At 43.7% G+C, this 13,027-nt stretch overlaps 1 protein-coding gene across 1 annotated transcript; it reads right to left on the bottom strand.

Annotated features, from left to right (window-relative positions):
• Positions 1-1,518: 1,518 nt before the first annotated feature.
• Positions 1,519-11,319, bottom strand: LOC110510211 (uncharacterized). The gene is made up of 5 exons (XM_021591594.3): positions 11,115-11,319; positions 10,937-11,010; positions 6,960-7,177; positions 4,980-5,272; positions 1,519-4,563 (listed from the first exon to the last, which is right to left on the bottom strand). Exons 3-5 carry the CDS (start codon positions 7,168-7,170, stop codon positions 3,262-3,264), a joined length of 1,806 nt encoding a protein of 601 aa, XP_021447269.3. The 5' UTR covers positions 7,171-7,177; positions 10,937-11,010; positions 11,115-11,319; the 3' UTR covers positions 1,519-3,261.
• Between the last annotated feature and the right edge of the window lie 1,708 nt (positions 11,320-13,027).

The following is a 13,027-nucleotide window of genomic DNA, read 5'->3' as shown; positions in this document are numbered from 1 at the left end:
TAGCTTGTTTGATAGCCTTGCGGAGGGAATAGCTGCACTGTTTGTATTCGGTCATGTTACCAGACACCTTGCCCTGATTTAAAAGCAGTGGTTCGCGCTTTCAGTTTCACACAAATGCTGCCATCAATCCACGGTTTCTGGTTAGGGAATGTTTTAATCGTTGCTATAGGAACGACATCCTCAACGCACGTTCTAATGAACTCGCACACAGAATCAGCGTATTCGTCAATGTTGTTATCTGACGCAATACGAAACATCTCCCAGTCCACGTGATGGAAGCAGTCTTGGAGTGTGGAGTCAGCTTGGTCGGACCAGCGTTGGACAGACCTCAGCGTGGGAGCCTCTTGTTTTAGTTTCTGTCTGTAGGCAGGGATCAACAAAATGGAGTCGTGGTCAGCTTTTCCGAAAGGGGGGCGGGACAGGGCCTTATATGCGTCGCGGAAGTTAGAGTAACAATGATCCAAGGTCTTTCCACCCCTGGTTGCGCAATCGATATGCTGATAAAATTTAGGGAGTCTTGTTTTCAGATTAGCCTTGTTAAAATCCCCAGCTACAATGAATGCAGCCTCCGGATAAATAGTTTCCAGTTTGCAGAGAGTTAAATAAAGTTCGTTCAGAGCCATCGATGTGTCTGCTTGGGGGGGGATATATATGGCTGTGATTATAATCGAAGAGAATTCTCTTGGTAGATAATGCGGTCTACATTTGATTGTGAGGAATTCTAAATCAGGTGAACAGAAGGATTTGAGTTCCTGTATGTTTCTTTCATCACACCATGTCACGTTGGCCATGAGGCATACGCCCCCGCCCCTCTTCTTACCAGAAAGATGCTTGTTTCTGTCAGCGCGATGCGTGGAGAAACCCGTTGGCTGCACCGCTTCGGATAGAGTCTCTCCAGTGAGCCATGTTTCAGTGAAGCAAAGGACGTTACAGTCTCTGATGTCCCTCTGGAATGCTACCCTTGCTCGGATTTCATCAACCTTGTTGTCAAGAGACTGGACATTGGCAAGAAGAATGCTAGGGAGTGGTGCACGGTGTGCCCGTCTCCGGAGTCTGACCAGAAGACCGCCTCGTTTCCCTCTCTTTCGGAGTCGTTTTTTTGGGTCGCTTATCCAGGGTGGTCCTCCTGAGAAACAAACTACAGACACAAAACGAGATGCTGTCACCTTCACCCTGACTGGGGGTTCCGTTCTGGAACACTTTGTTGTTGACACATCTGGCATGCTAAAGTTCTGTAGATAATAGCCCCTGTGCCAGAGGGCCAAAGAGGGATCCACATGTTTCAGCTTATTGATTACTGTTTTGGTGACTAACTTTTATTCATGGCTGTGATTACTACATTTGTTATAGTCCCTGTATTTTATTCATGTTTGTGTCTGTCAGAGGTACTCAGTGGCTTTTCCATGTCACTTACGTAATTCTGATTATGTAAATAGTTAAGCAACGATGGTGGAAACATGACCATATCACCCACATTAAACCACAACACAAACCTCCAAATAAATTAACTTGAAGTCATTTGTATTTATTGAATGAATTTGAGCTCTTTATTACATCATGTTAATGCCTACGTGTTCAGGCGCCTGAAGCAGGAGGGAACAACACTCGGTTTGACACAATTGCATACATTTTATATAATCTTCAAATTTACTTCTAATTCTATCTACAATAACTGAAGTCCTATAGTTTAGTGTTTTCATAGAACCAGTCAAATTTCACAACTGTACAAGCTGAAATTGCTACATACATTTGACTTTCCAATGAATGATGCTATTGATTCTTGACAAATCTAACTTATACACTGAGTGTACAAAACATTATACACACCTGCTCTGTCCATGACTGACTGACCAGGTGAATTCAGATGAAAGTGCAACTCAATATAAGGTAGTCGTTCTTAATGTTTTGTACACAGTATAAATGCCTCATGAACTTCAACTGTAGATTCCCATCTGAACTGAAAATATAACCTTTTTATAATCTGTTGTTTGTAAACAATATAATTGTTTTAAAAAACACTTATAGCCTCAAAACATGGTTAAGACTATAATGTTGATCTCAATGATGTTCGGTCCTTGCATCCATAGCTATATCTCTTCTTTTGAGAGTGTTTACATTTCTTTAGCCCCGTCCCTCAGCGTTTTACCAAATCAGAGACGGGGCAAAAACTTTTGTTTGAAATGCGGATAGCTCCTTTAATCCACCATAAAGCTGCAGACAAACATATATTACATGTCCGTGCCCATACCCACAATACCATAATCCAATCATACTGCATTTTAGGTAACACACTTACAAATAGGATCAAAGGAGCATACCAAATTATACAGAAATAGCCAGTGATATCCCAGTGCCATGCACATCAAAATAGTCTGACTACTGTATAGCCTAACTACAATTCAATCAGGTATTATGACCAATGTGCCTCTAGTACAGTGTCTGTCTCCATGATATCTGACTCTAGTCTCATGTTACACCAGAGAATCTGGCTGGTAATATGACTGTGAAGAAAGAGAGAACATGACCCACAATATATAAAGCACTTCAGAGCTGCAGTATACTAGGCTACATGCAGGCCATTCTTTATTCTGAGAATGGCTTTAGCGCTCAAAATGACCAGAGAGCACAGTAGCACTGACCATGGCATGAGGGAGTTCATTGGAGACTACCCCGACGGTCGGTTGAGGTCAAAGTCCCCTTTCACACTGTCGGCGCCACTGAAGCAGTCAAGGAGCGTCGGAAAGCCTGAGCAAACGGATAATGGAATGGTCTGTGTTCATTTTCCCATTATGTTGAAAAGCCCCTAGTATCCTCGTGTGCTGTTATCGTTTTTCCAAGGGTTTTAAGAAAACTACAACCAAGAGAACCTTTCTATGTTTAAAAAGGGCCCTAGCAGAATAATTCTATTCCATACATTTAATGATAGATGTACTGGAATGTAATGTACTGAATTGGATAATCCATTCATGGACCCTCATGTTTGTTTACAACGTCCCCTAAGAAGCATATTTGTATGTTCTCATTATTGAAATACCCTGGCTAATTAGATCAATAAAAGAAACAATATTGTGATAATTATTTAAGTGTGGTAGTAGAGTCAACAGCAAAAAAAAAAAGTCCATCAGATGTAATACAGTTAAGATCGGGTATTCACAGTTTTGCACAGTTCAGTGCATTCCCCTCGCTCCTTAGCTTCTCCCCCTACAGTGGCACATGCTCCTCCATCAAAATTTCCCTCATGGAGGCCACTACCCATAAGCGCTAGAGTAAATAGGCCCGGTGGGTGGAGCTTTCCGGGGGCATGGTGGGGTCACACAGGGGCTTAGCGCTGCCCCCATGTCTCCGGCCCCACCTTTGGGGAGGGGGAGATGGAGAGGTGGAGAGCAAGCTGCCGAGAACATCGGGACAGTCCTCTGGGTCAGGAGACAGGGCGAAAAGTGGCGACGGAGGTGATGTGCTATCGTCATGGTTACCAAGGGGCGCCGCCACCAACGGATTCTGAGACGGGCTATGCTTGTCGTTGTTATTACTGTCCCTGATGTCTTTCTCAGCCTCGTCTCCTTTCTCTGGACGGTTGTTGCTGTTGGCATTAAAGTAGGTCCAGTCGAGGCTCGGGTAGCGTCCTGATTGGGACATGGCTTGGAGCAGCTTGTCCATGGGGCTGGGACCTTCGTTAGGTCCTTGCTGGGTGGCCTCTTGGCCGGTCTGGGCCGCCAAGCAGAGTAGCTGGGCGTGCTGGCGGAGCTGGGCCAGCTCTTTCTCGGTGGCGGCATTCTGGCGCAGCAGCTCCTTGGTGCGCAGCGTGATGGCCAGCAGGCCCGACTGGCTCAGGATCTCTGCCGTGTTGAGGAAGCGCCGCTGACGCACCAACGAGCAGTCAGACAAGCAGTTGGACAGGTCTACTGTGGCCTCTGGGGCCCAGCTGTCGGCGGAGGACGAGGAGGACGAGGTGGAGGAGGATTTTTGGGAGCTGATGACGGATGGGGAGCCAATACCGTTGGAGTGGGAGGGAGAGGGGCTGGGTTTGGCATGTTGGTGGCAGTAGTGAGATCCCTGCTGGGTGGAGGAGGCAGGGCCACCCATGGAATGGTGAGGGAGGTGGGAGGAGGAGCTTCGGCTGCTGTTGACTTTGTAATAGGATTGGGTTCTGCTCTCTCGCTGGTGGTGTTGGTGCTGCTGTGGTCGAAGATGAGTGGTGGTGGACACTGCTTCTCTCTTGTCCTCCGTACACACCCTCTTGCTCCGGCTCTGGCCCTCTATGCTTCTCTCCTTCACATCCCCTGCACCCTCTCTGCTCTGCTCTGAGCCTTCCTTCCTCGGCTGGGGGGCAATGCGGGGGTAGGAGTTGAGGATGGGGAGGTACGAGTTCTTGCTGTTATGGTTCTTGTTGCTTCTACTGCCCCCTTTCTTGGACTGGCCCTGTGGATTGTTGTGGGCAGGGACGGGGGAGGGTACCCCTGGTTTTTGGATGAGTAGGAGCTGGGTGGGGGCCTTGGAACCAGACAGACTGTCCCATCCTCCCCCCCATGCCAGGGTTCTGTGCAGTAGTTGCTCTGGTCCAGACTATACCATCAGGAGGTTATAACCAGGGGTGTATTGTGACAGAGAAGACATGGGGAGGTGGTTACTTTCACAGATCAGATTAAACAAACAGGAGCAGGAAGAGGATGAGGAAAGGATGCTATGAACAAATTATTGTCCCGAGGGTAACCTCAAGACAATGCAACCACTAACCAAACATTATGGTAATCTACAACGCTAACCAAACATTATGGTAATCTACAACGCTAACCAAACATTATGGTAATCTACAACGCTAACCAAACATTATGGTAATCTACAACGCTAACCAAACATTATGGTAATCTACAACGCTAACCAAACATTATGGTAATCTACAACGCTAACCAAACATTATGGTAATCTACAACGCTAACCAAACATTATGGTAATCTACAATGCTAACCAAAGTGTCTCACCGGTTTAACCACCAGGTTCTTGATGACGTAGATGGGGTTTTGCTCCTCAAACGGGGGCATGTTGTGGCCCAGGGAGCTGCTACTGCTGTGGGCCCGGTGGTTCAGGGAGCTGCTACTGCTGTGGGCCCGGTGGTTCAGGGAGCTGCTACTGCTGTGGGCCCGGTGGTTCAGGGAGCTGCTACTGCTGTGGGCCCGGTGGTTCAGGGAGCTGCTACTGCTGTGGGCTCGGTGGGCCTCACTTACACTGATACGCTGGTCATCCAGATCATTCTGCACCGAGTCCGAACCAGTCTCTGGGGAAGAGGGTTGGAAGGAGGTGAGAGAGAGAGAAGAAATAAATAGAGAGAGAGAGATGAAACAAATAGAGAGAGAGAAAATAAATAAATAGAGAGAGATGAAACAAATAGAGAGAGAGAGAGAAAATAAATAAATAGAGAAAGAGTAAGAGATAAAGGGAGAGAAACGAAAGAGGGAGGAGATTCATCCTGTTGAGACAGCCACTATATACATGAGTCATTTAACAGACGCTCCTATCCAGAGCAACTTAGTTGGTGCAATTCATCTTAAAGTAGCTGGGTGAATTTACAGTACCAGTATGACTCCTCTGATTCAGAGCGGTAGGTTAAATGTGGAAGACGTTTCGGTTGAATGCATACAGTTGTGCAACTCACTAGGTATCCTCTTTCCCTTTCCTCCAGTATGTGCTGTACGCAAACCCAGCTGGTCCCAACGTTTTAATGATTCCATTTCCTGGTTGTAAACTGTTTTTTTGTAGGGCTAAGACCATGAACTCATATTGGTACATAAATGAGCCCAATAATGGCAGTTGATCGAAAGGGTGCGCTTATTGCAGGCAAAGTGAGGGCTACCCTCACCAGATATGGGCTGATCACACAAAGTGAAGGCATTAGGGCCAATGTAACGCCGATGAACAAAGTCGCATCGGCCGAATATGGCCATGATACATGGGATCAATATTTGGGCCTGCATTGGACCCACATCGGGATTGGAGATAACTGCTCTTTGATTCCGATTAAATTCTTGAATTTGAATTGGCCACACCCTTTAAACAATTACAGTGGTCTATAAATATGTTAAGATCATGTTGTGGGTTGTCTATAATAAATCCCTTAATGTAAATAAATAAATAACATTCCAATTATGCAATAATCAAACACTGCAGTATGGGAGGGAACGATATAACATCTCATTACAAAGAAAATACTGTTTGACATCTGAGTTATAATCAAACTAATATTTTAAATGGTATGTGTATTCTTTGCATGAATTGGTGGGATATCATTTTAATGAAAGATTTGTCAAATTATTGAGACTTTCATGTTTTACGTCTCAGTTGAATTGGTTTGTTTTGAATTAAATTCTACTTCCTTCAATTCAAATTTAGCTTCCTGTGGGGTGTGGCCAATTAATAGAGATGTGTAGAGAACACAACGTTATATCTGACCATTATGTTGTCTGTAAATGGAGATAGCCTCAATGGCACACAATGTTATATTTGAGCCATTATGTTGTCTGTAAATGGAGATAGCCTCAATGGCTATCTCCATTTTAAAGCAGTCAATATTTGTATTCTTTTGACGTTTGAAAAAGTGTAAAACTAATATTGGCGACTTACCGCCACCTGCAGTAAATCTTGTGTCATAACTTTTTTGTGGCCACTAGATGGTGGTCATATAGCTTAAAGCCATTTACAAACCATACGCAACCTAATTTAAAGAAGACAATACTCTGATCATTGGCTAATGGCTGCCATGGAATCCCCACACAAATTACTACTTTAAAATGGAGGAAGCCCTCAATGGCAGTGTCCATGCAATATGAGTTATTTCCATGTAATGATCTCTATTCGTCTCTATGGGCCAACTCAAATTGACCCCAACCCTGGGCCACATGGTGCCAATGTTTGCTGGGGGACAAAAAGAGAATATCTCTTGTGGCCAAAAGTAGAGAGTTACTCACCAGAGTATCCGGAGTCTTTCTCTGAGTCCTTCTCCGAGTCAGACAGTGACATCCTCCCGTTCATGCCCATTCTCATACCTTCCTGGTCTCTGTGAGTGCCACACTGGGATGCCCGCAGAGTGGCACTGTTACTCTTATCCTTGGCATTCTTAGAGGTGCCCTGGGGTACGCGCTCGGGCCACTCCCCAAAATGTGCCTGCTCCTTTGGCATCACGGACCTTCAGGGAGGAGAGCAGTGAGAAACATGTACACCGCAATGGGACCAGGTGTCCTCCTGATCAATATGATGACTAATGCTGGGCTACGTGGCTGGTTCAGCTATAACTCAGTAGAGTAAAGATGCTTTCATATATCCCTACTGTGATTTGGGCATGGATGGCTAGTGTGTACAAAGGAGAAAAGTATATGCTTGTTACCTCATAGTCCAAAATAGGCATATGAACTGAGGAACTAACTGGATGCGCAAGAGATATTCAGACACTCCCAGAGAGAACAAAAGAAATGCTTCTTAATTGCTAAAAAAAAAGCAATGCATTTTGACATTACATCCTTCACCAGCATAAACATGAGACCAGCTCCACTTTATATAACAGACCTGTGAACTAAATGCCCAGCTTATCACTATTAAAGCTCAACCTGAGGTTTACAGAATAGATATTTATGCTGGAGTACCAACACGATAGAGTAATGTCCCCAAGAGGTTGATTGATTAAGGACATCAAATATAACTTTTTAATTAGCCTACATCTTACAGTTCCATCAGTTTATGGATCACGAATGTGGGGAGAAACATGGGACACCATTTTCTTACTTCCTAATGGTCTAAGCTATTTGCTGTTGCCACATTTTTTTTAAAGGATATACAAATCTACATCACCACAATGCCCATCCAGCATGACTTGAATAGCGAGTAATTGGAGTAAGCAGCGCTGAGTAAGGGCTCACATGTTTGCTATAAGCCGCTGTAACGTGGCGTAGCCTATGAGTAAACACCCTAGGACCTGCATGCGGATGAGGGAGGAGTAACTTGATAAGATCATCTGTGGCTAGACAGCCTCTGTGCAAAGTACCTCCTCCAACCGTGTTATATAATTGCTGGCTGGCAGTGGCACTATAGCTGCTACATAGAAATAACAACCCCCATTGACACGTGTGCACTATGCACAGAATATTTAGCATCATCATAATATGAAAGCATTGCCAAGTACACATAACAATTTAGTTTGGTTGTCAGGTCTGAAGACCATGGATCACTCATTGTTTCCTTATCATAATCTAGACGATTAAACTCCAGAGTGGGCGCAGCGGGTCTAAGGCACTGCATCTCAGTGCTAGAGGCGTCACTACAGACCCTGGTTCGACTCCAGGCTGTATCACAACCGGCCCGTGATTGGGAGTCCCATAGGGCGGCACACAATTGGCCCAGCGTCGTCTGGGTTTGGGCAGGGTCGGCTGTCATTGTAAATAAAAATTTGTACTTAATAAACATCTCTACAGATCGGTGTCCCACCCTTGGGATGGTTGCGCTAATGTTATTAGCATAATGTTGTAAGTTATAAGAAAATGTCCCAAGACATAGACATATCTTATATGGGCAGAAAGCTTAAATGATTGTTAATCTGACTGCACTGTCCAATTTACAGTAGCTATTACAGTGAAAACATACCATGCTATTGTTTGAGAGTGCACAGTTATGTACTTGAAAATGTAAATATTGACCAATTAGGCACATTTGGGCAGACTTGATACAACATTTTAAACAGAAATGCAATGGTTCCTTGGATCACGGGGCGGCAGGGTAGCCTAGTGGTTAGAGCGTTGGACTAGTAACCGGAAGGTTGCGAGTTCAAACCGCCGAGCTGACAAGGTACAAATCTGTCGTTCTGCCCCTGAACAGGCAGTTAACCCACTGTTCCCAGGCCGTCATTGAAAATAAGAATTTGTTCTTAACTGACTTACCTGGTTAAATAAAGGTAAAATAAAAAATAAAATAAAATCAGTCCAAAACTTAGCACGTACACTGCTGCCATCTAGTGGCCAACATTTTAATTGCGCCTAGAGTCATTAGTCAGATAATGGCCTTTCTCTTGCATTTCAAAGATGATTATCTTTATTATCTTTAACCAGATCTAATGTGTTATATTCTCCTACATTCATTTCACATTTCCACAAACTTCAGTGTTTCCTTTCAAATGGTATCAAGAATATGAATGTCCTTGCTTCGGGTCCTGAACTACAGGCAGTTAGATTAGGGTGTGTCATTTTAGGTCCTGAGCTACAGGCAGTTAGATTAGGGTGAGTCATTTTAGGGGAAAATTGAAAAAAAGGGTCCGATCCTTAAGAAGTTTTAACTGACTTGCCGAGTTAAATAACGATGGAGTTGAGCAGCGGCTATTATGGGCGAACTTGACCTCTGACGTCACATAAAAATGAAATTTTTATCAAAAAACGACTGATTTCAGCATCCAAAGAATACACAGAAATCAGGGTGCTGAAATCAGGGTGCTGAAATCAGTCGTTTTTGATAGAAACTTCACTTTGTGTGATGTCGGAGGTCAAGTCCGCCAACAATAGTCGCCGCTCAACTCCATCGTAAATCGTGGAGTTGGGTTTAGTCAGCTAGGCATAAGCTTCAGAAAGTAGTATTTGGGTCGTTCCACCAAAAGAGTCCCTTTTGCATCCCTTTGATATTTTAAGTAGAAGTTGTGCACCAATAATGAATTTTAAAAGCCTGTTATATTAAATGAAGTGCCCTATTAATATAGACCACATGGATAAATCAATATATCAGACTTGCTAAAGTCCCAAAATTCAGCATTTTGACATGTCCCTGTGCACCCTCTGTGACCCACTTAACCCCAACATTTCTCCAAGTTTGTACCATCATTGTAAAACCCAAGTTATGCTCCTGCTTTGAAAAAGTCATTTCTGAAGATTATTATTTATTTCATGTAATTGGTGATTAGTTTACATTTGTCCCTTATTTTAAGGTCAACCGTGTTACGTGAACTGAGCTCTCATTAATATGGTGAAACTATTTATTTTTAAAGAAACAATGAACTAATAGTCAAACCATAGTGTGAAAGCAGGTGAGCTGATTCTACTCTTTTTTTGGGGGCATTTTCTGGTGTTTTGTGGTGTAAAACTGAGAGGGTTGAGCAGGCACGTGCTCAGATAGAGCTCTACCTGTACAGAGCACATGCCCCTTTTCCCTTCCAGTCTCTAAAGTGCCCTTTTGTTTTGGGTAAAATAAAATGTACAGTTTTTGTCATTGTTGTTCTGAATCCATTGCCCCCAAGTCCTCATTAAATCTACATTAAATATGTTTTATTTAATTAACCATTAAGATGCCATCTATTGTTTTTATGTAACTAAATAATACAAGTCATAATTGCTCAACAAGTCTGTGACCATAGTTGTCAAATATATATTTTTTTTTGGTGCCCTTTTTACAGTTTCAGCACCTGCCCCCCAAAAGGTCTGTGCATGGCCCTGGGGTCGGGTATAACACGTCAACCCAGTTACCCATAGATAGACATGCTAGAATGTTTTAACAATAAAATGTTCTGTGAGAAGCTTGCATTCAATTGCCACTCCCTGTTGCACACAACAAGCTTCCAAACCCCTGTCACAGGGGGATTTATGTTAGATTTTTAGATGAAATCAAGACTGTGAGGTCAAACCTATTATTTTAGTTGATCCTTAACAGGTACTTACTGTAGTAGAAATAAATAAAAAAAACTCATAAAATTGGAAAACGTGTTTTTTTTATGAAGTTGAACAAAGTTATTTTTGGGGAACAAGTTACACTTCACAAAAGGCACCAAATTGGTAGCGTGACCTGTTTAAACAGTAGGCTATAGAGTTGGGGATATTGGAACAAACTCCTTAAATTATTAAACTGTTGATATTTGGAGACAAGCATGCAAAAGTATGAAGTATAATCATTATGAAGCCAATGTTATAATTTGTCTTACCATTTATTCTGTCCTTGTCCTTAAACCGTCTGCCTTGTCAACCTCACCGCCCTAGGACCTTACAAGCGTTCAGTCTATAGGCAGATACCAACCAAAGCATCTTTGAATCATGTAGATAACTGAATTCCTCAAGTTTCAAGTCCTAGCTAGGGTACCATCCTGTAGAAAAATGTTTTACCTCCTGCTCGGTAGGGCATCCTCATCCAGAATAACAATGTAAAAGTATTTCAAACACCAGTTAATGTTGTCGCTGAGTTCTCGAGTCGATACATTGTAACTGGCAATGCACCTATACGCCCTGTCTGTTCAATATTCCGTCCGAGCTGTACAAAAAGCGTCTATGATGATGTGCATTACGCATAGACCCTCCTCCTTATCTGAATAGTAATAGCCTAGTGGTGATGCCCCGGTCAGCAGTGACGTACCCATCATAGACAGCAGTGCTGTGGCCAATCCCGTGCGTAAACACGTGTGCGGGCGGCAACATGGTTTAATCCACGTGAGGAGGTATACTGAAAGTAGGCGGGATTTAGGCTAAAATCAGAGCGAAGTGTAGGGGAGCGCATGTGTCTGCCTCAGACGCGCGCGCGCACACACACACAGCGCTATAACACAGTGTAAAAAAAAGACACGTAGTCACACACACACACACACACACACACATGGGCAGTAGGCTATTCATAGATACGTTACCAAATGACAATGAGCAAGGCATATATTTTTTACGTATTAATGTAGCTCACACTAGGCTCAATACCATTCATGTAGGGACGGCACCATGTTGCATTTGAGATTCAACTGAACTAAGAGTTTATGAATGAGACATCGTCATAATCCTGTCGGGTATTTTCTCAGGTGTGCTGTGAAGCAGCTACAGCGAGACCCACGTGGACGAGAGACCACAGATTTGAGTTTTGCTAGGGTGCGAACGGTATGAACGTGTGCGGCAACATGTGAAAGCATTTCAGAGGCGTGGCCACGCTCCTCGAGCGCACATGTTCCACGCGGTGAGTGCGTAAAAGCACCAGGGTGGCTCGTGTGTCTCGGGGATGTGGTCATACACATTCGCTGAAAACCACTCCAGAGACTGAGTACAATTTCATTACTCTGTTACATTATTCGTTAATGAACAACATATGCAAGGACATGGTAGTTATGTTTACACAATAAAGACTACATATATTATGAGCAATCATTGCCAAGTTGATATCATTCATTCTGATAAATTAATTATTGTCATTAATTCTGATTCTTGCTCTGTGTGAATAAATATGTGTGTGTGTGTGTGTGTGTTAGGAGATTGAATAATATGTTGACAGTAGTGATACAGTAAATCATTTTGTTGAATTTTGTTCACACAATCTTGGCAGGTCAGGAATGTATCAGTATCCTTGTTGCCGTCTACTACCGTTGTGCTCTATAGCAAGGCACTTAACCGTTTAAACAGCTCCATTGGTGCCATTTGCTTCCCTGCCCCGACGTTTCCTACATTGTGACAGAAGTGGGATGGCGGAAGTGGGGCAATTGGAGTGCAGGGTCCGGACATTTGAGGGGACTGAGTAGTCAAAGCACGCGGACGTGACTTCCTGTTTGGAGGAGGCAGTGTAGCAATCCTCCCCGTGTCCTCATTAAGGACATTTCTCTCTAACAGGACAGATCAGGGGACATTTCTCTCTAACGTGTCCTCTCGCAGTAAAAAACAGAGCAGCAAAATGCTTATGTTCCTAGTTATATATCAACTAATGCAGTAAATGTCAATAAACACACTAATAAAAAAGACAAGAACAAATAAAACATTTAGGACAGCAGTAGATATAGAAATAGCATGGAAACATTATTAAAGTGACCCGTGTTCAATTACTATGGACACAGAGCTGCAGACCCTATGTTGCAGGGTAGAGTACCCGGTGGTAGCCGGCTGGTGACAGGGGCAGAGTAGGGTACTGGGCAGATGGCAGGGCACTAGGCAGAGGCAGTCTAGTGGTGGCTGTTGAACAGTCTGATGGTCTGGTGATAGAAGCTGTTTATCAGTCCGTCTGTCCCAGCTTTGATGCACCTGTACTGTCTCCGTCTTCTAGATGGTAGTGGGGT

The sequence above is a fragment of the Oncorhynchus mykiss genome, chromosome 29 (assembly GCF_057628025.1).
Source record: "Oncorhynchus mykiss isolate SJ-2025 chromosome 29, ASM5762802v1, whole genome shotgun sequence".
In the NCBI taxonomy this organism is placed as follows: Eukaryota; Metazoa; Chordata; class Actinopteri; order Salmoniformes; family Salmonidae; genus Oncorhynchus; species Oncorhynchus mykiss.
The sequence above is the reverse complement of the archived record's forward strand: the minus strand, read 5'-3'. Positions and strand labels throughout refer to the sequence as shown.

Coding starts and splice junctions, on each gene's coding strand:
- LOC110510211 (XM_021591594.3), bottom strand. CDS start 7,170: ATGCCAAAGGAGCAGGCACATTTTGGGGAGTGGCCCGAGCGCGTACCC. Junction 5,273..6,959: donor GAAAGACTCCGGATACTCTG/GTGAGTAACTCT, acceptor CCTCTTCCCCAG/AGACTGGTTCGGACTCGGTG. Junction 4,564..4,979: donor AGAACCTGGTGGTTAAACCG/GTGAGACACTTT, acceptor CTGATGGTATAG/TCTGGACCAGAGCAACTACT.